This window comes from Syngnathoides biaculeatus, chromosome 2, assembly GCF_019802595.1.
Source record: "Syngnathoides biaculeatus isolate LvHL_M chromosome 2, ASM1980259v1, whole genome shotgun sequence".
Classification (NCBI taxonomy): Eukaryota; Metazoa; Chordata; class Actinopteri; order Syngnathiformes; family Syngnathidae; genus Syngnathoides; species Syngnathoides biaculeatus.
Window position 1 is genome coordinate 28,589,051 of NC_084641.1, and position 23,253 is coordinate 28,612,303.

Here is a 23,253-nt window from a genome sequence, read left to right on the forward strand (position 1 = left end):
ATCCTCAAAAACCCCCAGCAAAGGATGTACAGTATTTCTTGCGGCTTTTGAGGAAGCACGGCCTGTCACCCAAGAACTGCCGAGACAGTTCTACAGAGCGGTCGTCCAATCAGTACCGTGCACCTCCTCCATTCGTCTGGTTTGGGGCTGCCACACACACAAAAAAAGGACAAACTCCGACCGCAACGGACAATCAAAACCATTCCTTCATCTTTACCGTACTTAAAAAAAAAAACACTTTCTATACACGTACATTTTTTTAATTATACATTGATGCACAGTAATACTGTATTCCATGTACTTTTTTTGTAGCACATTTGAATGATATTTTAGGGTCTGAATTTTTCTGTTGTTCCTTTTTTTTTTGGATACATCATTACGACTTTAGATGATTTTCTTTCCCCCCCAGTGGACTTGAAGTTGACTTTTAAAAAGTTTTTTGTACTTGTGTGATCACTGAACGGATCGATGGAGCAGGCCAGCAAAAATGGGTTCATGTAAGTCCAAAGGGTGGGGATCCATTTTTATTTTAATTTTTGTTTTTCATTTTGAACTTTCCTGGCATGGTTTGCAGGGGTTGGTTGTTCCAGTTCGGCCTCAGGCCCCCGTTGGAGGAAACTCAGGAGGTTTTTATTTGGTCCTCGGGTCCCCCCCCCCGGTCTGGTTTTGAGACTTTTTCGAACAAATGGAAAGACGAGACCAACCGTTCGGATCCAAAGGCGCAAAACGCCGGCGATGGAACCGAGAACTGTTTTGTTCTTTCCCGTGGCTGCCGTCCATGGCTCCATTTTTTTCCATCTGCATGTCATTTTGCTTCCATTTGAATTTCCCTGCCGGCGTCGTGCTGCAGAATCTTCGGAGTTGACAACTTCTGCCGCTTCAACGTCGTCGATCGGATGACTTCGGGTCACGACCCAGTTAGCACGTGACGGAGACGGGAGAAGCGGGTTTTTTCTTTCCTCCTCCGCTCTCGACGTCAAGCAAATGGAAAACATGTGACGCCCGCGTTCAAAAAAAATAAAAAAATTATCTGGAATGTTGCGGTCATTGTGTTGCCTTGTTTGGCGCAGCGCTTTGCAAAGCATCATAAATCATCCCCCCCGGAACGGAAAAGTAAGAGTTTATTTAAAGCAAATAAAAGCAAACAAAGTTATGAATATATGTACAAGTCAAAAAGGTCAAATCACTTGAAGCTTCTTTGGAATAGTCACAGATTAATAAACTTTGACACGACAACTCGATCATAATTCTGCCTTTAAGAAGCTTACAATGTTGGTTTGAGATTGTCAGATTGATTATATTTAATATTACAGTTTGCTGTGGCCAATATTCCAAATAATCTCTTTGGGTGACACATGACAGTTGCGCAAAACTCCAAACTAGTGTACTAACACAGATTATAAATATATCGGTAGATGCTCTCGCAGTAATTATATTCAATTTTACAGTTTGCTGTATCCAATATTCGAAAAATCTGACATAACAGTGGCACAAAACTGCAAACTAGTGTTCTAACATAGATATGAACATCTTGGTAGAAGCTCTCGGACGGCGTACCACCCAAAATCCACATGTACACGTTCATATGCACAATTTTGTCTGGCTCTGACGTTGAAGAGTACATAAGGTTAAATATCTGCCGCCCACTAGCGGCATTGTTGGGTATTGCAATCTTTAAATTGTGTTTTTTTTTTTTTTTTTTTTTTTAAATATAAAATCAGGGGTGCCCAATGTGTCAATCGGGATCTACAAGTGTAGTTTTGATCAATCGCGTGCCACCCTCCCCCCAAAAAATGTCACCCTATCATCCATCTCGTCTGACGCGCCACCGCACATGTGCACATAAAGACGCGTTCTACGTTATTTTTACAGTCCGTTTGCGCTCCACGGCAGTCGCGGGAACGCAACAACCCCCATCGTGGAGCCGATACACAAGGTTTTCCCTCCTACTGTACAGTAAAATATATCAATTCCATGACTACATCCAAGCACAAAATATTGACCGTAATTCCCGCCCTAGAGAGCGCACCTGGTTATAAGCCTCACCCAGTAAAGGAAATACCGTTTGGTACGTACATACGTCGCAGCTGTGTAAAAAGTGCCCACATTGAAACACGAGATATTTACAAAGAAAGACGGGACACAGAGTTTTATGCTAACGCTAGCTCCGCGCTAACGGTAGCGCCGTGCTAACGGTAGCACCGCACTCATGCTGCCGCCGCGCAAAAAGGGCCAGTTTAAAAAAAAAAAAAAAAAACATTGGTAAAAATCACTGAGACACGACAGTAACACACTAGCGCACCGCTAACAGGGCCGGACCGGTAAAAGTCACTTCCTCGGCACATATATTCCACCGTTCTCACGCTTACCTTTTCCGCTGGAGCGCCCCCTTGCGGCTGTTAGAAAAAAAATGCACAAAATACCTGCATCACCGCATAAACCGCAGGGTTGAAAGCGTGTGGAAAAAAAGTTGCGGTTTATAAACCGGAAATTACGCCAGTAGCGTGCCGAACTTGGTCGCTTAAGTCCACTGTCCTTCCGGACGAAATGGTTCGCACATACGGTAAAATGATCCGTTTCCGTCATGCATGTTGCATCATGTCAAATCAAAGCCAGGTCAGGTTTTTTTTTACAAAAATAAACGTTTAATAAACATTTTTTTTTCCTCGAGCAGGTTGCCATACATCATCTAACAAAATACAGTCTCGCTGCTCTATTTCTAATCTGAATCTCAAAAATAAAAAGTCCCGAGAGCTACAAGAAACTGCAAATGTCCACATTTTCTTAGCCGCTTATCCTCACAAGGGTCGCGGGATCGCCGGAGCCCATGAAACATAAAATCTAAACGGCACGTGTAGAGAAAATGCAGCGTAAAAAGTGACAAATCATGCGAGTAAATCGGCGGGGTGACAAAATGCGGGAAGGCAAAAATGGCAACGCCGCAACTGTGACAATTTCGGTCACCATTTTCGGGTGTTCGGCATGTTTGTACTACCGTGAACTTTGCCAAACGAGAGCTAAATTCCTCAATTAACACACGTATATTGATATTACATAGGGCATTTCCATAAAAACTGCTGCAGGCGTGTCCGCATTGCCGCCAATGATCGAACCGGAACCTTAAATAAGCACAAATGTACACAAAAATAAGAAAAATAGTCATAAATAAACGGAAGACAAATGATGGAAATACAAGTAGAGTCTTCAATAAAACAAAAGAAGGTGGCGAGGGATGCGAAGGCTGCATAGAATCAAGTCTCTAATGTAGAGAAGTCAACGTCGCACCTCAGGTCAGAAAAAGACGCTCGGCTGCTCGCGCCCGTCGCTGAAAACGTCAGTAAGCCGGCGCCGGTATCGCGAGGTCCGAAAAATGTCATTGCCTTTTGTCGGTGAGTTCTTCCAAACTCAGGACGGTGAAGCAAAGCGCAGAAAGAGGAGCGGTGCCGTGGGAGCAAAGGCCGGGGGATGACCGGCGCTGACCGGTGCCGACCGGCGCTGACCGGCGCCGACCGGCGTCGACCAGACAAATGTCCAACGGGCACCGCGACAACCGCCCCACCATCACCGTTCTTTTTTGCCAATACGCCGCCGTGGCGTGTGAATTACAATTTTATTTTCATGAATAGTTCAACAACGACAAAATCAAATTCAATTCAATATTTTTCTGTAGTTGCGAGCTGGCTTGCACTGCTCGCACTAAAACTGCTGCAAAAACAGGCGCTGCGGTGGTTAGGCTCAGCCCACAATTATTAATATTTAGTAGATACTTTTACGATGACTCTAGTGACAAGTGTTCCCAAAAATCTTACAAAAAAAAAAAAAAATAATAACCTGAGGAGAGTCGTTTTCACATTGATTTTGCATATGGGATAAAAAAATGCAGGGGAAGCCAATAACGGCGTCAATATTGCCTGTTAATACAGTCATGGAGAAATATTCCATCACCCGTTCTTCAGTTTCTTGTTCATTTTTTTATGCTTGGCACAACCAAAGGTACTTTTCCGTGGATAAATATTATGATGACAAGAAAAAGAGCAGATATGAGTTTCATTGAAGAGCGAATATCTCAACATTTTTCATGGTTTTCTTGATAGCGGGCAAAACCATGGAAAATAATTCATCTTAAGCGTGCCACATAGGACGTCAAGTACAAGTGATGCCTCGGTTCTCGACCACAATCCGTTCCAGAAAACGGCTCGAGAAGTGATTTGTTCGAAAACCGAATCGATGTTTCCCATTGCAATGAATGGGAAAAGAAACAATGCGTTCCAAGCCTAAAAAAATTGGTCTTTTTAAAGCATTTTTTGTCGCTTTTCCTGATAATAAACTGCATAGTATAAATACATGAAGAGTTTAAATACTTTATATCATAAAATAATTGACAAAATATATTTAGTTTTTGCTTAAAATGTATGTTTTAGTCGTAGAGTACGCTAGGCCGGGAGTGCATTGCCCTATCTATAGCAACTCGGCATCCAGCCTTGTAAACTTTTTTTTACGGACAAAAATGCAGAATAAATTTAAACGAGCAACTTCCCTTATTTGGAGCCATGATTGGGCGTTATTATGATGACAAGAAAAAGAGCAGATATGAGTTTCATTGAAGAGCGAATGTCTCAACATTTTTCATGGTTTTCTTGATAGGGGGCAAAACCATGGAAAATAATTCATCTTAAGCGTGCCACATAGGACGTCAAGTACAAGTGATGCCTCGGTTCTCGACCACAATCCGTTCCAGAAAACGGCTCGAGAAGTGATTTGTTCGAAAACCGAATCGATGTTTCCCATTGCAATGAATGGGAAAAGAAACAATGCGTTCCAAGCCTAAAAAAATTGGTCTTTTTAAAGCATTTTTTGTCGCTTTTCCTGATAATAAACTGCATAGTATAAATACATGAAGAGTTTAAATACTTTATATCATAAAATAATTGACAAAATATATTTAGTTTTTGCTTAAAATGTATGCTTTAGTAGTAGAGTACGCTCGGCTGGGAGTGCACTGCCATATCTGTAGCGACTAGCTCCGGCCTTGTAAACCTTTTTTTTTTTAAATTATTATTAACAAAAGTGCATAATAACGTTAAACGAGCAACTTGCCTTCTGGCCGCGGGCAATGTGTTATTTCCGCGTTTTGTCTGGGGCGTTCGAGTACCGATTTTCATTCGAAAACAGAAGCAAAAAAAAAAATAAATCTCAAAAATTTCATTCGAAAACGGGGACGTTCGAGAACCGAAGCTTTACTGTATTATGGAATCAGCTATATTTTTTGTTGTTGTGTTGACTATAATATTCAGACAATAAACCTTGAGTTGTGAACAGGCATTAAAATAAACAGAAAATTGAAGAAAGAAGGGTGATCTCATCATCCCCCCCCCCCCACCGTGACTGCTTCTGCGGTCATTTATCTACAAAACCTCAATCTGTAAATATTTGGCTGAGGTCGCCTACACACATCCTTACAACTCTCCATGAGAAATATGAAAGAGAGAGAGAGATATAGAAATGACAGTACGTGGGCATGCAGAGATTATTATTTATGTTAACACCTCGCAATCTAATCAGAGTTTGACATTTGCATAAAGCTAATGGAGGGAAGAGTAATTGGTTTAAGTGCTTGTCCCTACACGTAAATGTGGAAATTTTAAAAATTGAATAGTTTAAATCACAGGTGTCAAACTCAAGGATCGGGGGCCAGATCTGGACCGCTGCACGATTTTACGTGGCCCGTGGAGGCAAACCATGTGCATCAACTTCTATAATTTTTTTTTTTTGTTCAAATCTGTACCAAAATTTCAAATTGTCATATATTAATTGATAACGTTGAGCTATTCCAAGTATTTTTGTGTTACCAAACAATAGTTGGAAAAACCCATTACTCTTGATTTCTGATTCCAAAACTAGTTCATAAATTTAAATTTCTTAAATTTAATTTTGTAAATATGATGATACGGTTAAAGATTTTTATCATTTCACAGCCATGACGGCCCTTTGAGGGAAAGCGCAAGCGCAACGTGGGTTTGACGCCCCTGGTTTAAATCGTTTGACGGACCGGTTTAAGACTGGAAGGAAGGAAAAAAATGGTCGTCTGCAATCCGTCTCGAGTGTTAAATTTGTTTCTGGGAGTTGTGAGGCAGGAAGTCGCTCGTTTTTGTTTCTGCGACGCCCGCCGAGGAAGCAGTAGATTGAAAAAATTCGAGAAAACTGGAAATGGAGACGCCAACTAGAGGGGATGAGCGGGGGTGGCGAGGGAAGAATTGCAGAAAAAGTGCACAAAGTCGACTTTGGAGAACGTTTCGTGCATGCGCAGGTGAAATGCGGATGTTGTCAATCATCCTGCAATCAATGATCTGGAAAAAAAAGACTGGGTAGCTCATTGGCCACCAAAACTGAAGTCCCCATCCGCCATCTTGATACTCCCAAAACAAGCACGCCAACCTGCGCGTGAATCGCCAGTTTCGTGGCTGTGAGAAAACATTCCACAGATAATTTTATAAAGATTTACTTTGACACTGTTGAAGTTTCTTTGTAAATTTTAAGTTTTCTGATGATTTTAATTCACTTGAACAAAGTTTTCTTTACGGTTGTTGCTAGAGGCCGACGGTTTTTCGCGAAAAAGCGACGTCAATATTTTCCAAAACTTCATCCGTGGATAAGCAAGAAAACACATTTTCTGTGAAATTTTTTTTTTGAATTTCACAACACACAACTCTGCAAATTGAATGTGATTTTCAAACGTGAGGAAACAAGTTGAAATTTTCTGACGTCGCAGAGACCACAAATAATGCGTTTAGCATGTATTTGCCCATTGCCGGTCCTTCTTTCCAAAATTTTATGAAGTGATTGACTTCAAATTTAATGTTTTTATGATGAAAAAAATGCTTGTTTTTTTGCTACGTTATGATGATAGCGCTTCACAGTGTATTTTGGTCAAAGCTAACATGTCACAGAAATCGGGCCCTCGCTAATATGCAAGGTTCCTTGCTAGTCACTGTGTTCTGTGTCTTTCCTTTGCACTTTGCCTTTTTTTGGCTTACCAAGTCCAATTAAAAATCCTTCATGTCACCAGAAGTGAAAAAATGTCAAGCTCACGCGACCGGTTTTAATTCTACATGCCAAACTTTGAGGAAAAACCCCGCCCATAATCCAACCTGTGAGAGATGTTCTCCGCAGGTTTTGGGAGTACCAAGATGGCGGCCAACTGGCTACAACCAATCGACCGACCGCTAGATATGAATGCGCGATCCATTTTTTTTTTCTTTCTTTCCTTTCGCTCAGTGCCTGCAATCCTTCCGTTATCCACAAAACTTGAACGGAGGCAACTGAAATTCTGTTCTTTGGTGAAGACGGTTCACGTCTTTTTACTGAACTCCCGCCAGAACGTCACAAAGCAGATCCACGGGGAATTTAAGAAAGAGGTCTTGTTTAGGGGGAAAAAAAATAATCTCTTATATATGTATCTGTTTGTTCTCATAGGAAAAAAAATGAATTGCGCCCTCTTCTCCCGAAACCTGCGCAAAATGAGGAGCGAAGGATGCGTTGGGGGGAGGTAGAGGGAGCTAGAGCTGCTGCTGCTGCACCAGGCGCCTGTAATGTGGCATGACTTTACTCTCCGGGAGGTAGAGCGCCATCTCCAGGGCCACCAGGATGGTGAACTCGAACGTGATCAGCTCCCGCCTGCCGATCCGGAAGCGCTCCTCCAGCTTCTGCGCGGGACACAGGCGACGAAAGCGTTTGACGCCGGTCTCGGATGCGTCTCGCCGCGAGCAGAACATCGTGGATACTTTTCATCAGGTCACGTCACGCCGACCAGGTGATTTTTGTTTACAACGCCATTTTGGACGGCATGATCGTGTCTGCGTATCATGGCTAGGAAACGATAACGATCCGTACACTGTAATCTTTTAGCTACGGTTATCGTTTGATCTTTTATTTTGAAAGTCCTTTGACAAACAAACACCGGAACCAGAGGCGATTGAGGCACTTGTGCTGGACTGAGGAATAAAGAAAGAACCCAGGTGTGAAACCAGAGAGCAAGTATCGTCTCGTTATTATTAGATAGAGCTCCAGTATTTCCCGTGTGATTGTGACTGTGTCGACTTCGGCGGGGAGGTGGGGGTCTACGAGACAGGACGATAAGGGAGTGAGCTACAGAGGTTGGCAGAAGTTGAAAAGCGAAATAAATCTCACCCACGTTAAAAAGTACAGTTGGACTCACGTCTACGTTATTTAGATCATAACATGGTGCTAGAGTGACGGTAGTGTCACTACGGACTCACGCGGGTCGAAGACGACGACGACTTGATCACGACTACGCGCAGCCTGTTGGAGGACGCTTTTTTTCCTCCGCGTGTTCGTTTAATTTCGGGTCGTGAGAATGTCGGTTATCCAAATAAAGGCTGGAGACGATGAACAGTTTCTTGGAAGGATTCATTTACAGAATATTCCGGGCACTTATGTGCTACAGACAATGGCTTTAGAGAGCAGATCACTAGTGCGAAGGTACAGAGAAAGCATACAGCTTTTATCTTGTCAGAAGGGCGGAGCATGAGCGGTATCAAACCGGTGGTATGACATCGGGGCTTTCCACTTAAGACAAAGGGTTTCTGTCTCAACCGGTTCTAGCTGGCAACGGATTCTTACAAAGTGTCCTTTATGCAGTTCATCAAGGTTAGCCGACGTGCGGGGATGCGTTCAAGGACACATCTGGCTACGGAGCAGAGCCCCACTGAGGACATGAGGAAATTATGCAGTCATGACTAAATACGGGCGCAAGACGGGCTTCAAGGCGTATGTTCGATGATCCAAGCCCGAGGACGGACTGGGACTCACCCAATTGACCAGATGCGTGGCGGAGATTCAAGCAACACGCCGAGCTCATGTTCGCGGGGCCGCTTAAAAACAGAGCTGAAGAGGAAAAGTGCAGTTCGGATGTCGGCAATACGTGGACGCCGACCGGAGGCGAAGATAAATTGCTAAAAACTTGTTACGAAAAATTCTCTGATTACCTCACCCCGAAAGCAAACCCCACATTTGCTCGATAGAAGTTTCACGAGAAGGCGCAAGCTAGCTGCACTTTGGGACAGAACTCAAGCTGTTGCTTAAAGACTGAAACGGCGTTTTTGTTTTGTTTCCAAGATTTCGTTAACTCGAGTTATGAGTTAATGTTTTTGTATGTTACTCAAATTACAATTCTAGTGTTCAGTCAGATACACGCCCGCTTACGGCTATGCTACCCTGAGAACGCCATTCCGCGGGTTTCAAAAGCGGGTTTGGCCCTGGCTAGTACTTGGATGGGAGACCGCCCGGGAATACCAACTGCTGTGAGCGTCTCTCCCCGGCTAAAATGCAGAGGGGTTGCGTCAGGAAGGTCATCCGGCGTAAAACTGTGCCAAACAAATGCGCGGTCATCGGAGATGACACGCTGTGGCGACCCCTAACGGGACAAGCCGAAAGGAAAAGAAGAAGAAGACACAAACCAAAACAGAGACCGCATAGTTTCCGCTACCGACTCACTAAGCGTGCGTGAAAAATTACTCAGACCCACGCTCGAAAAAAAGCGATCGGCGAAGCCCGCTCCCACGAGTTAGCAAAAGTGCAGCTAACGGCTACGGCTAGCGACAGCCACGAGGTTCGCGTTATCCGCCGCAAAACCCGGAAAGCTAGCAGGCGTTATCGACAGCCCAAAGACAAAAATAAAGAAGTTTGGCGGATACCACCGTAAATTAGCTGAATGCGCGGCAAAAGGTAAACAATACCTGAAGCGTCAAACCCCTTTTTTTGCCCGTTCTTGCAACCATACGCCATATTATAAGCAAGCCAATATTTACGAATCGCAAGATCACTGAAAAACGCGAGTTGTATTGTAGTTTTGCCGTCCCGTGGGCGTCGTGAACAAAAGTCATGTGACTCATGTAAATTGCACAACTGGCACGGTCAGATGCACGTTACGACTCAAATATGAAAGTGTGATTATTATTATTTTTTCTGTGCGTGTGCTCCCGTTATTGCAAATTGTTGTCGCGTTTGTCTTACGTCAATGAGATGTTTGACCTCCTGTTTCCTCAGATCGCTGCTAATCTTCGCGGCCAACAGAATGCAGGCGGCTGACACCAACTTCCTGTTGAGCAAAGCAAACGTCAGAAGAGGCAAAGTTGGAGTTGTAATGACAAGGGTGAAGCGGTAGAGGGCGCTAGTGAGTCGCCATGCCGAGCTGAGTCTTTGGGAGGACAATCTGTCATTTTTGGGAGCGCGGTTCTGTCATTTATGGACATGATTTAGCTTGTCGGTGACTCCTCGGGAAGAAAACTTCTCACCATTGTCTTGATCGGACCAAGATGCGAGCGGTCTGACCTGTTCTGCTTATTGAGTCGTCCTTGCAGCACCAACTTCTCAAAGTAGACGAAGGCCATGGCGACGGTGGCGGGCTGCAGGCCGCAGTCCTCGCCGACCGATCGCATCTCTCGCTTCAGACTGGGGGGGGGGGGGGAACACGCCGTTTGTACCGCGGCAGTTTCCAAAACGTCGTCGAGGTGACCGTTTTACCTGCGGATCTTACTCAGCGTGAGTTTGACGTGAGGGAACTTCTCCTTGAACGTCTCGTTCATGTCTTTCTTCAGGTCGGACGGTTTCACGTATTCTATGACGGTCGTCTGGGTGGGGGTGGGGGTGGGGAGGTGAGAGAGAGAAGACGGAATCAAAGCAAAACGTATCGTTTGCTTGCAAACGTCACTTCCCGGCCAAGCGAGGTTCTCAACTCGGGAGTCGCTAAACGTGTTATCGTGAAGGCCGATAAAGTAGACGTGTACATTAGATCAGCGGCGGGCGGCCGAGCCGACGGTAAAAATTCACCATGAAGGATTAACATGCACGTGTGTGTGTATCTGTAGAATTTTTGAATTCATCCCACAGTCAACTTTACGAGTGAATTTGAAACGGGCCGGCTTTCTTGTGCCCAGATTTTTTTTACCCCAAGATCTACTTTTCAAGCGCCACAGCCGCTCGCGGGCTGCAGACAACAGCGCCTCTGCCGCCGGAGCTCGCTCGTCAGACTAACCCGTCATTCCCGTCCGGAGAACCATCCGTGGCTGCCGGCCCGTAGCTCCCGGGGGGGGGGGGCTTTGTTTACGCACTTAAGTCGTGCGTAGGCCTCAGAGTAGTCAGACTCCGCCTCATTCCGCCCGAAGAACCGTCCGAATATTCAACATTAATTACAGCCACAGGTTCAAATCTGTACGGAAGTATTCCTCCGTCTTCCCGATCAACCGATACTGCTATTTCTTCATCAGATGAGGATAAATCTGAGAAATCGGCACCGGGCAAAACGGTGTCCCGTGTGATCAAGCCTTTGGAACGGCACATAACGCGTCACATACCTCCACGTAGATCATGTGACTCGTGAAAGTGGCACCGCCCCTGAACATTCATAATTGTCAATAAAAATGTCATCAAAACACAATTAAATGAGAGAGGATTTAACATCACATTTTCAAAATAGGGTACATATTACATGATCTATTGAATACACTGTTCATGCATACCAGGGGATTTCCCCTTTAATGTTATGTTGCCTCCTGTATTTAAAATACAGAATTAGCTTTTTGCGCACTGCATTGTCTGTGCTTTCATTCTGGTTCAGGCTGCGCCAAGGTGGAATTTTAAAAATGACACACCATCTCATCCTGCACTTTCTATTTTGGCTTCAGACCAGACCTTTCCCCACTCGGAAAAGAGAAAATCTCGTTCCAGTTTGGTGATTCGCATCCTCAGACGGTCATGGCATCTTAAAACAACAGCATTTCTTTCTCCGTTAATATCAAAAGTAAACATAAGCAGGGTGTCTAGCTCGTCTTTGCTCTACGTTGCCCAGACTGCGTTGCTAACTAAAGCAGCGGCAGTGGTGGACGCTGTCGTTATAAAACACATTGATGGGCTGGGTAAGTACTGTAACATTTGTAATTATGAGTGTACGTCTTTAAGAGCTGGAATGGGGGGGGGGGTGGGTGTAAGGTAAACTAGGAAAAAGAGAGTGTGGCGGAGCAGCGGTCAATGTTAGAGAAAGTTCCGTGTGCTGCCTAAAAGAAACCAGCGGCTTCTTCTTTTCATTTTGTATAGTACGTATGTGAATTGTGCCATTTCTCACTCATTGAATCACATTTCAAAATGCTACAAACTGAATAGCTGTATGTTATATTTCAATTTGCTTCGGATTATTCAATTTTTATTTTGGCACGCCGTCCCACGATCGGCGCATTGAGCTCCCCTCTTTTAACGGATTCATCGTTCAGTGACCTCGTTTGGCTTCAAATCGGCGACCGTGTTGAAATACTTTTGAAATTCTGTCGTCCTGCGTGAAGGCGGCCGGCTTATCTTGGTGCTGAATCAAAATCACATTTGTAAACATCTGCTGTTGGTTTGGGAAAACAATGATCGACATTTTTTGCCGATTTTCTGGCACGTTACAGAGCGAACCACGGAGCAGATCATTATCAATTCGTATTTGTGTATTTTTGTCACTGTCCGTATGAAATGATGTCCCTTTTAATGAAAGAATAGCGGGGATAGGACCTTGTACAATAGGACTTGTAACCAGCTGACTAAAGAAATTTACATTGCATAGAAGAATTACGCACCAAAACTGGAAAAACTGTTTAGTGCTAACGACTCCAAATCAGTCTGACACGGATTACAATCACTAAGCAATTACTAGCAACAACCCCCCCCCCCTCCGATCCCCACCTCCCACCCCCGTGGACAACAATAGTAGTCTAACCCTCCACACACCCACTATCCCGCACCTCCAACCACTTCCATATCTCCAACTCCCCCGTCGACCATCCAAGAACAGCACGTGAGTCGCATCTTCAGACAGCAAAAGATCATCAAAGCCGGGGTCCCAGACCCCACCCTGCCTCGAAGACTGCGTCGAGCAATTTACTCCAGTCTTCACAAAGACCTTCAGCAGATCTCTGGAACTGCGCCGAGCGGCGTCCTACGTCAAACGCTCCACCATCATCCCAATCGTCGAAAAACTTCCAATCTCGGGTCTGAATGACTACCGGCCTGTCGACTTGACGTCTGTGGTCATAAAGTCCTTTGAAGCCTTGTGCGAGACCACCTCAAGAGCGTCACAGGTCCCCAGCTGGACCCAATGCAGTTTGCCTACCGAGGAAACAGGTTTCCAGATGATGCAGTGAACATGGGACTGCACTTAACCCTAGAACACCTCAACACCATCAGGACCTACGTGAGGATCCTCTTGTCCCCGAACTCCTCTCCTCCAAACCTCTCCAGCTCAGCACCTCACCTGCCACTGCCAGTGGATTTAAAAGTTCCTAACGGGCAGGACACAGCAGGTGAGGCTGGAGGACACCACCTCATCCGCACGCACTGTCAGCACTGGGGCACCCCAAAGTTGTGTCCTCTGCCCACTGCTCTTCTCTCTGGACGCAAACGACTGGACCTCTACACACCCAGCTGTCAAAGTCTTGAAGCTCGCAAATGACACTGCAGTCATCGGCCTCATTAAAGACAGCAACAAGTCTGTGTATCGACAGGACGACACAACCTGGAGCTGAATGCGCTAAAAACTGTAGAAATGATCGTGGACTTTAGGAGGAATGCTTCCCCGCAGTTGCCTCTCACGCTGTCCAATAGCCTTGTGTCAACAGTCAAGACCTTTAAGTTCCAGTTCCAATTACAGTCTCTCGGGACCAGAAGTGGGAGAAAAACAACTCCATCCTCCAAAAAAATCCCAGCAGAGGATGTACTTCCTGCGGCTCCTAAGGATGCACAGCCTGCCGCGAGAGCTGCTGAGACAGATCTACACAGCGGTAATCAAATCAGTACTGTGTACCTCCACCACAGTCTGGTTTGGTGCCGAAAGTCCAACGGATAATCAAAACTCCTGAAAGGATAGTCGCTACCCCCCTTCCAACTCTTGAGGACTTGCATGGTACCCAAATTAAAACAAGACCAGGCAAATTACTCTCGGAAGTTCCACATCCTGGCCACCGGACCTCGGGTAGGCGCTACTGAACAATGCAAACCAGAGCCACTCACATTCGTAGTGTCACCACGCTGCACCATCTTGTTGACCAAAACCAGCCTCTGGCACCTGAGTAGCAGCTGCACAACTTGCACAATCGACATCGTCTCAGATTATCGCAGGACTCGTCACTTAAACCCGGTTCCTCCGTGATTCTGAACTGATGGTGAAGTGACGTTTGCTGCCGTCTTCTAGCGGCGGATGGAAAAATCTTCTCACCATGTAAGAGGCGAAGATCAGCACCCGCTTGTGTTTCCCACAAGGCCACTGGGGGTCACTGAGAATATTGGGGTCGTAGTCCGCCACGTCCTCCAGTCCTGGAAACAGCAAAGATTAGATATTGAATTCATACGCATATAAATCAATCCCCCTCCCCCCCTCCCCGTTGTTGGTCTTGTCCTGGCCTCGGAGCAGATATCACTTGAGGTCAACGACTGTTCGGGGGGGTGGAAGACAAGAACCGAACAGAAAAGCCATGAACTGCTTTCACATAAAGCGACATTTTGATGTACTGCCGTTGAAACAGATCAAAACTCATTTTGAAAAATACCGCCGACCATGACACGAAATGGAGTTGCGTTCATTTGTGGGAGCCCCGCGCAGTACAGGCAGGATTTATGTTCCACTATCGTGAGCCAGCTGCCACATTTTAATAAGCAGAGCGGGCGTGCTATCTATGGAAGTAAATATGTCCCACCGGGATTTGAATTTGAAACAATAATCCATCCGTCCATTTTCTTTGCCGCTTATCCTCACGAGGGTCACAGGGAGTGCTGGAGCCTTTCCCAGCAGGAGGCAGGGGACACCCTCAACCGGTTGCTAGCCAATCGCAGGGCACATAGCGACAATCACACCTAGGGGCAATTGAGAGCGTCCAATTAATGTTGCATGTTTTTTGGGATGTGAGAGGAAACTGGAGTGCTCACCCGGAGAAAACCCAGACAGGCACGGGAACAGGATCAAACCCTGGTACTCAGAACTGTGAGGCCGACGCTTTACGAGCTGATCCACCAATAATAATCCCTCCATCCATCCATTATCTACCGGTTTTACGGGTCGGGTCTCGGGGGAAGTAGCTTCAGCAGGGATACCCAGACTTCCCTTTCCCCAGCCACTTCTTCCAGCTCTTCCGGCGGGATCCCGAGGCGTTCCCGACATAGTCTCTCCGGCGTGTCCTGGGTCGTCCTCGGGGTCTTTTTCCCGGTGGGACGTACCCGGAACACCTCACCAGGGAGGCGACCGAATCAGATCCCCCAGCCACCTCATCTGGCTCCTCTCAACGTGACACCGAGCCCCTCCCGGATGACCGAGCTTCTCGCCCGTTCTCTAAGGGAGAACCCGGACACGCCGCGGAGGAAACTCATTCCGGCAATGCATATTTACTTCATATCTACGGTATAAAAATGCAACACTGCGACTTGGCGAGTATAAAATGTCGAACGAGCGCACCGCCGCACGCGCGCAGCTGCGTGATGTTAATGAAGGTTTCCGGACTCGGTGACTAATAACAAAGCTCTGCGGCCGCCCATGTGCGACTTATGTTGCGTTTACACCCCGGAGCAGCTGCGGCAATAACAGAACTTCCTCACGTTTGTTTTCGGGCTTGACATCCTTCCCGTGTTTTTCCGCTCCCTCGCTCCAACCTTCTTCCACCCTTCGATCGCTTTACCTGCTCAAAAAGATCCAATATGGGCCGGCTGAGAAGGTCCTGCAGCATATTTTGGGTTAAGTGGACGCTATGCTGACAAATTTTATGATTATTATGGTGTATTGCTCATTACAGGATATAGCAAAGTTTATTTTTGAGCAGTTGGGAAAAATGCTAAAACAACTAGAATGTACTTTTGAGCCAAAAAAAAAATGAAAATAAAATCAGCATTAAATTACAAAAACTGTTTCTGTAATTCCTGTAATGCTACAATTAATTCCGTGTAAAAATTTGAAATGTATGTTTATTGATTTGAAATTCTATTTTTTAAATGCACAGTGTTTGCTGCTTGAGTATCTGCAACCAGGTTGTGCCAAATTTATTAAAAATGTACGCTGCGCCAAATAGAATACGCCATAAAAGTCTACCGGCGTCAACGGGTGAGCTGGATGAATGAAATTATGATTACGGTATTTTTCCTGAGGTCAAAATTATCAAAAAAAAATGGTCTGTTCTTTTTCGAAATTGTCCTCAAATTATGGAAGTTTCTTGCAGTGAAGAAAATAAGTATTTGAACACCTTGTTATGTTGCAAGTTCTCCCACTTAGAAATCATGGAGGGGGTCTGAAATTGTCATCATAGGTGCACGTCCACTATCAGAGAGATACCAAAATGTATGATTTTTTTAACAATTTATTTGTGTGATACAGCTGCAAATAAGTATTTGAACATCTGAGAAATGTTAATATTTGGTACAATAGCCTTTGTTTGCAATTACAGAGGTCAAACGTTTCCTGTAGTTCTTCACTGCAGGAGGGATTCTGTCCCAGTCCTCCACACAGATCAGGTTTCTGGACTGTCGCTGAGAAACACGGAGTTTAGGCTCCCTCCAAACATTTTCTATTGGGTTTAGGTCTGGAGATTGGCTAGGCCACGCCAGAACCTTGATATGCTTCTTACGGCGCCATTCCTTGGTTGGCTGGCTGTGTGCTTCGGGTCATTGTCATGTTGAAAGACCCAGCCGGGACCCATCTTCCGGGAAAGAAGTTGTTCCCCAAAATCTCACAATACATGACCGCGGTCATCCTCTCCTTAATACAGTGCAGTCGTCCTGTCCCATGTGCAGAAAAACACCCCCAAAGCGTGATGCTACCTCCCCCATGCTTCACAGTAGGGACGGTGTTCTTGGGATGGAACTCATCACTCGTCTTCCTCCAAACACAGTTAGCTGAATTATGACCAAAAAGTTTGGTTTTGGTCTCATCTGACCACAAAACCTTCTCCCATGACTCCTCTGTATCATCCAAATGGTCATTGGCAAACTGAAGACGGGCCTTGACATGTCCTGGTTTAAGCGGGGGAACCTTCCGTGCCATGCATGATTTCAAACCATGACGTCTTGGTGTATTACCAACAGTCACCTTGGAAACGGTGGTCCCAGCTCTTTTCAGGTCACTGACCAAGTCCTGTCGTGTAGTCCTGGGCTGATTCCTCACCTTTCTAAGGATCATTGAGACCCCCTCGAGGTGATCTCTTGCATGGGGTTCCACTCCGATTAAGACTGACCGTCTTTTCTAATGATTGCTCCAACAGTGGACCTTTTTTTTTTCCCCCCAAGCTGCTTGGCAATTTCTCCGTCGCCCAGTTTGAGTCTTTAAGCAGCTGACGACCTCACACAGGTGCACCTGATTCAGGATAATACATGGCGTGGAGGTGGACCTTTAAAGACGGACTAACAGGTCTTTGAGGGTCAGAATTCTAGATGATAGGCACGTGTTCAAATCCTTATTTGCAGCTGTATCACACAAATAAATCGTTAAAGAAAAAAAAAATCATATTTTTCAGATGATTTCTCGCACAGTGGACAAAATTGCAGACCCCTCCATGATTTCTAAGTGGGAGAACTTGCAATACAGCAGGGTGTTCAAATACTTATTTTCTTCACTGCATGTATACGGAAAACAAAGATGCGACTTGAGCATATGCGCGTTCTACCAAGGTCGAGTCCCACGGCGCTGTTGAGCCGACTCGAGGGGAGGCTCCTGGCCGGCACGCCGTGAGAGCTCCTTGGCGCGGGAATCTGCAGCGTCAGGTCGCCGGCGGAAGACGGCTTCTGCCTGACCAGTGCGTTGGTCGGGTACAGGAACTGGGCGTACGACACCGACTGAGACGGAACACAAAAAACAAAAAAAGAGGATCAGGCGGATAACGGGGGAATATTCTGACACGGGTTGGCGCCTCGGCGACGTACCCTGCCGTACGTCTCTAAGTGGAAACCCTCCAGTCCCATCTCCAAGGAGGTGGAAATATTCCCGGACGAGTGTCTCCTCCGGGGGTGTGTCAACATTGGCTCGCTAGGGGCACAAAGTGAGACAAAAACATTCGTTTGACTCAAGAGCAGCGTTTCAGTTCAGTGTCGATGAAAGTGGATCCCGACGTAAAAGAATAAGTCCAGGCATGAATTGTAAAGATGGTAATTATGACCCGCGCCCTTGCCAAACACGCGGCTTGGACGCACGTCAGTTTCGGAATTGCAGGAATGCTAAATCGGGGCAATGCCGCAATTCGCTTTGATGAATCATATCAACAAAGGGTCCGATGAGGAGTCATCCAAAAAAAAAAATATGTATTTTTAGAGGTTCAAGGATGAATGACCATCATCCCCCCCCCCCCCCCCCGCCGAGCATGTCAAGTCAGCGGTGGCCGTTAGAAATGTTGCGCACGAGTTACGTACTTGAGCTCCTCGTGTGCGCGTGCGTGTGTGACAATATAGTAAAATAATGAAACCGAGGTATTATTATATCAGTCAAATATTTCCACACATACCAGTAATCGTGTCATGTCCCACCTACTGTTCTATTCAATCATGAAATGCATGATTTTTAGTGTGTTATTCATGACAAAAAAAACGGCAGCCGACACGGACCCAACGTTTTTTTCACCAAAAAACACGATTTTGACGTTTATGGCTTTTTGGAACCCCGGGTATGAAAATCCTCTCGAGAAGAAATGACGTACAGGCTTTCTGGACCACCCTGCTACACTAGCGCTAGCCCCACGCTAACAGTAGCGCCGCAACAACGCTAGCCCCACGCTAACGCTAGCACCGTGCTAGCGTTAAACTCTGTGTTCCGAGGCTTATAACCAGGTGCGCTCTGTAGGCCGGGATTTACGGTACTTATTTACAGTTCATTTAGGGCTAGCGGTGATGCGGCGCCAGTGTTAGCGTGGCGCTAGCGTTAGCGCACCTGGTTATAAGCCTCGGCACACAGAAAGAGTTTAACGCTAGCGCCGCACTAACGCTAGCCCCATGCTAACGCTAGCGCCGTACCAACACTAGCACCAGGCTAACGCTAACACCGTGCTAGCGTTAAACTCTGTGTTCCGAGGCTTATATCCAGGTGCGCTCTGTAGACTGGGAATTACGGTACTTATTTACAGTAGATTTCGGGCATATCATTTTATAATTTCCATCATGTTTTACATCAATCGATATAGTTTATAAAATGTATTTGTTAAACAGTACAGCTTATTAGCTGAATCACGTCGCTAAGCGAACATTCAAAACACTAGCATTAGCCCAAAATGTCCACTCTGTCAGCAGGCGGACATATTTGTACTGGACTTCGACTGCTTGCAGTTCTTTAAAAACAAAAAGCACGGCAGGTTGACCGATACGCATTTCTGACAACGTATCGTTTATTATAAACAACAAACGTGGCGTTCACTCGAAAAGCTCCGATTCGATCTGGTGAATTGAGGAAGTCTCAAAATAAGACACCTTGTGCAGATATAGACGCACTCATATTTCTGCTTTTGATTTTACGCTGGCGGTATTTTGACTTCCAGTCAACTTAACGAATTTCACGACATAAGTTAAAAAAAATAAAATAAATAAATGAATTGGACACTAAATTGCCCCAAGGTGTGATTGTGAGTGCGACTGAGTCTATGTGCCCTGCGATTGGCTGGCGACCAGTTCAGGGTGTACCTCCTGCCCGTTGACTGCTGGGATAGGCTCCAGCACTGCCCCCGCTACCCTCGTGAGGATAAGTGGCAAAAGATAACGGATGGATGGAATTGTCTGATCGGCAAAGATTCTCCTGTTGCAGGAACACTCAACTGCTCTCGCTTATCATTTCTCGTCTCTAACTTCTAACGTAACATTTACATTTTATTTTCACGTCTACATACCCACTGTAAACCCCGACCAACCCCCGTGAGGATAAGCGGCTAAGAAAATGGAGGGATGGATCGTAATATCTCTTAGTACGGAATACATGATTCTGTTCAGCGTGACCTACGGTGAAGGCGTTTGTGTGTCTGTGCGTACCTGAGGTAAAAGCTCTCTCCGTACGGCAGAACCGAGAAGGCGGCGCACAGGGACCTTTTGGCGCAGATCAGCACGATCCTGAAAGCAAGAAAACGCACATTGGCCGTTCGGCTTCCTTCCATCGGTTATGAACATTCGCTGAAATGATGCGGGTCTGAGAACTGCGATAAAAGACTCTTTGCATTTTCCTGGCTCTGGACACACACACAGACAGGTTCCCATGATGCGTGGGAAAGTCCAGACCAGGCCGTCTGTGGGGATTTGACTTTTAACTGGAAATGTGGCAGTAGACTTCCGCGGGGGTTTTTTTTTTTTTTTATGACAGCCGCAGTGCATTTTAACGCACAACTGCATATTCCACGAAGAGCAAAAAAAAAAAAAAAACAATTGGGATGTACCATAATTTCCGGCCGACTTTTTTCACACGCTTTCAACCCTGCGGTTTATGCGGTGATGCGGTTCATTTGTGCATTTTTTTTCCTAACGGCCGCACTTGAGCGGAAAAGGTAAGAGTGAGACCAGTGGAATATACGTGCCGAGGAAGTGACTTTTACCGGTATGTTTTTCTTTAAGCGGCCCTGTTAGCGCTGCGCTAGCGTAAGCGCTGTGCTAGCATGTTGCTGCTGTACTACTTCCATGTCTCACTGATTTTTACCGGTATGTTTTTTTTTTTTTTAACCAGCCCTGATAGCGCTGTGCTAGCACGTTGCTGCTGTGTTACTGCCGCGTCTCGGTGATTTTTTACCGGTATGTTTTTATTTAACCGGCCCTGTTAGCGCTGTGCTAGCGTGTTGCTGCTGTGTTTCTGCCGCGTCTCAGTGACTTTTTACTGGTATGTTTTTATTTAACCGGCCCTGATAGCGCTGTGCTAGCATGTTGCTGCTGTACTACTTCCATGTCTCACTGATTGTTACCGGTATGTTTTTTTTTTTTTTAACCGGCCCCGATAGCGCTGTGCTAGCGTGTTGCTGCTGTGTTACTGCTGCGTCTCAGTGAGTTTTTTACTGGTATGTGTTTATTTAACCGGCCCTGTTAGCGCTGTGCTAGCGTGTTGCTGCTGTGTTACTGCCGCGTCTCAGTGATTTTTTACCGGTAGGTTTTTATTTAACCGGCCCTGTTAGCGCTGTGCTAGCGTGTTGCTGCTGTGTTTCTGCCGCGTCTCAGTGACTTTTTACTGGTATGTGTTTATTTAACCGGCCCTGTTAGCGCTGTGCTAGCGTGTTGCTGCTGTGTTACTGCCGGGTCTCAGTGATTTTTTACCGGTATGTTTTTATTTAACCGGCCCTGTTAGCGCTGTGCTAGCGTGTTGCTGCTGTGTTACTGCCGCGTCTCAGTGATTTTTTACCGCTATGTTTTTATTTAACCGACCCTGTTAGCGCTGTGCTAGCGTGTTGCTGCTGTGTTACTGCCGCGTCTCAGTGACTTTTTACTGGTATGTTTTTATTTAACCGGCCCTGTCAGCGCTGTGCTAGCATGTTGCTGCTGTACTACTTCCATGTCTCATTGATTGTTACCGGTATTTTTTTTTTTTCTTAAATGGCCCTGATAGCGCTGTGCTACTTTTGTGTCTCAGTGATTTTTACCGGTATGTTTTTTTTTTTTGTTTTGTTTTTGTTTTTTTACCGGCCCTGTTAGCACTGTGCTAGCGTGTTGGTGCTGTGTTACTGCCGCGTCTCAGTGATTTTTTACCGGTATGTTTTTATTTAACTGGCCCTGTTAGCGCTGCGCTAACGTTAGGTAAGGGGCCAGACAAAGTACGACTCTAAAACCCATATGATGAGTGGAAATGCTGGATCTTGGTTTCCCTTGTCCAGACTATCTGGAGCCAGGCCTGGAGGTGGGGATCAAAGGCCTGGTGGTGGTCTGCACCGATGCGACTCGGGTGCAATGTGACCTTGGCGATCCTATCCCCGGCTACAGAAACTCGCTCTATGAAAATGGGTTATAGTCTGAAAAATGTCAGGAAAAGCCTACGAAAAAATCTGAACTTTGCTTGGCATTCATCAGAGGTATTTGAAATTGCTGAAATTATGTTTTGACTGCCATTTAACATTTTGTTTGAATGTGATTGGTTAATTGTGAACACAGCCACTTCTCCAATTACAAGTGGGTGTGCACACTTTTGCAAACAATATCTCACTATACTTGCAGTTTCTATCTTTAAAAGACTTATTTTTTTTTTTTTAAGTGGGTTGAACAGGATTACTGTCGGTCACATTAAAGTGTTTTGATATCATAAAACCTGACCTTTGAACAGGGCTGCGAATACTTTTACTAGATGTAATCCAGTTTTCACCACATGTTCCATGCGAGTACACAGCCGACTGCGGCTCCGCAGCGCCGACGCGCATTGTTCGAGCTATTTTCGTCGCCTATTATTACAGAACAAATCAATCTCGATCCCCTGACCCAGAGGTCGGATTCGTTCCGTCTGCAAAGGAAGAACAAGAATAGAATACAATGGAGGAAGAATTGATCCGAACGCGCTGACAATCGGAGACAAAGCAGCGGCTTGGAACGCGCCGAGGCGCTTTATGCAAGAATAAATGCAGGAATAATACGGTATTAATGATACAATTCACATCTATTTCTTGCCTGTCCACAGAATGCCTGCGTCGGGTCTGGTTGTTTATACCGCATCCTGCCTGGTTGTCTTTTTTGTTAGTTTGATCCGTAAAAAAACAAAGCTGGGGAACCAAAAACAAGCCAGCGTGCGTCAAAACAGACTGCTTCGATTAAGATTGTCTCCGTGAAATAAGAATACAACGTGATAATTAATTGACGTAAACAGCCCACCACGGTGGTCAAATCGTTGACAGACCCAGATCAGAACCACGCAAGGCTGTTAGCATTTGAGATAGTCCCGCGCAAATTCCTTTTCGGCTCTTGAACTGCCTTTGAAAACGAGCCCGCCGGCGGTCGCCAGCGTACTCGCGACGGCCGAGGGGCAAGGAACGAGAAGCGGCTAACGGCTTTCGTAGCCACTAGCCGCTAATCCCGGCGAGCTGCCGTTCTGCGATGCCGTTTTCATTAATGATAAACATTTTAAACACGATTGAACATAATTTTCAGAGGAGTGTTTTAATGTTGGTGGCTATAAGGGCAATACTGTACTATATAAGGCAGGGGTACCCAGACTTTTTTACCCCAAGATCTACTTTCGCGAGCTACCGACGTTAAGGATGCCAGGATGTAATTACGAGTGTGCGTCTTTAAGACCAGGGGGGA

At 45.8% G+C, this 23,253-nt stretch overlaps 1 protein-coding gene and 1 long non-coding RNA gene across 3 annotated transcripts in view; one reads left to right on the forward strand and one right to left on the reverse strand.

Moving 5' to 3' along the window:
- Nucleotides 1–2,570: 2,570 nt before the first annotated feature.
- The window catches only part of LOC133514058 (CDK5 and ABL1 enzyme substrate 2-like), a 44,098-nt gene continuing 23,415 nt past the window's right edge, over nucleotides 2,571–23,253 (reverse strand). The window contains exons 3-10 of one of the 2 annotated variants that reach the window (XM_061845337.1): nucleotides 20,026–20,103; nucleotides 17,944–18,046; nucleotides 17,688–17,856; nucleotides 14,264–14,361; nucleotides 10,543–10,649; nucleotides 10,351–10,470; nucleotides 10,033–10,117; nucleotides 2,571–3,119 (exon numbers count right to left, since the gene is read on the reverse strand). In XM_061845337.1, coding sequence (XP_061701321.1) covers nucleotides 3,051–3,119; nucleotides 10,033–10,117; nucleotides 10,351–10,470; nucleotides 10,543–10,649; nucleotides 14,264–14,361; nucleotides 17,688–17,856; nucleotides 17,944–18,046; nucleotides 20,026–20,103 — 829 coding nt within the window. In that variant the 3' untranslated portion in view covers nucleotides 2,571–3,050. Of the gene's footprint in view, nucleotides 7,704–10,032; nucleotides 10,118–10,350; nucleotides 10,471–10,542; nucleotides 10,650–14,263; nucleotides 14,362–17,687; nucleotides 17,857–17,943; nucleotides 18,047–20,025; nucleotides 20,104–23,253 lie in introns of both variants that reach the window. The other variant, XM_061845328.1, reaches the window with a different exon arrangement.
- On the forward strand, nucleotides 7,743–10,253 carry LOC133514068 (uncharacterized). Its single transcript, XR_009798710.1, has 3 exons — nucleotides 7,743–7,810; nucleotides 7,939–8,015; nucleotides 10,066–10,253. It is a non-coding gene; the product is annotated as an uncharacterized LOC133514068 (long non-coding RNA).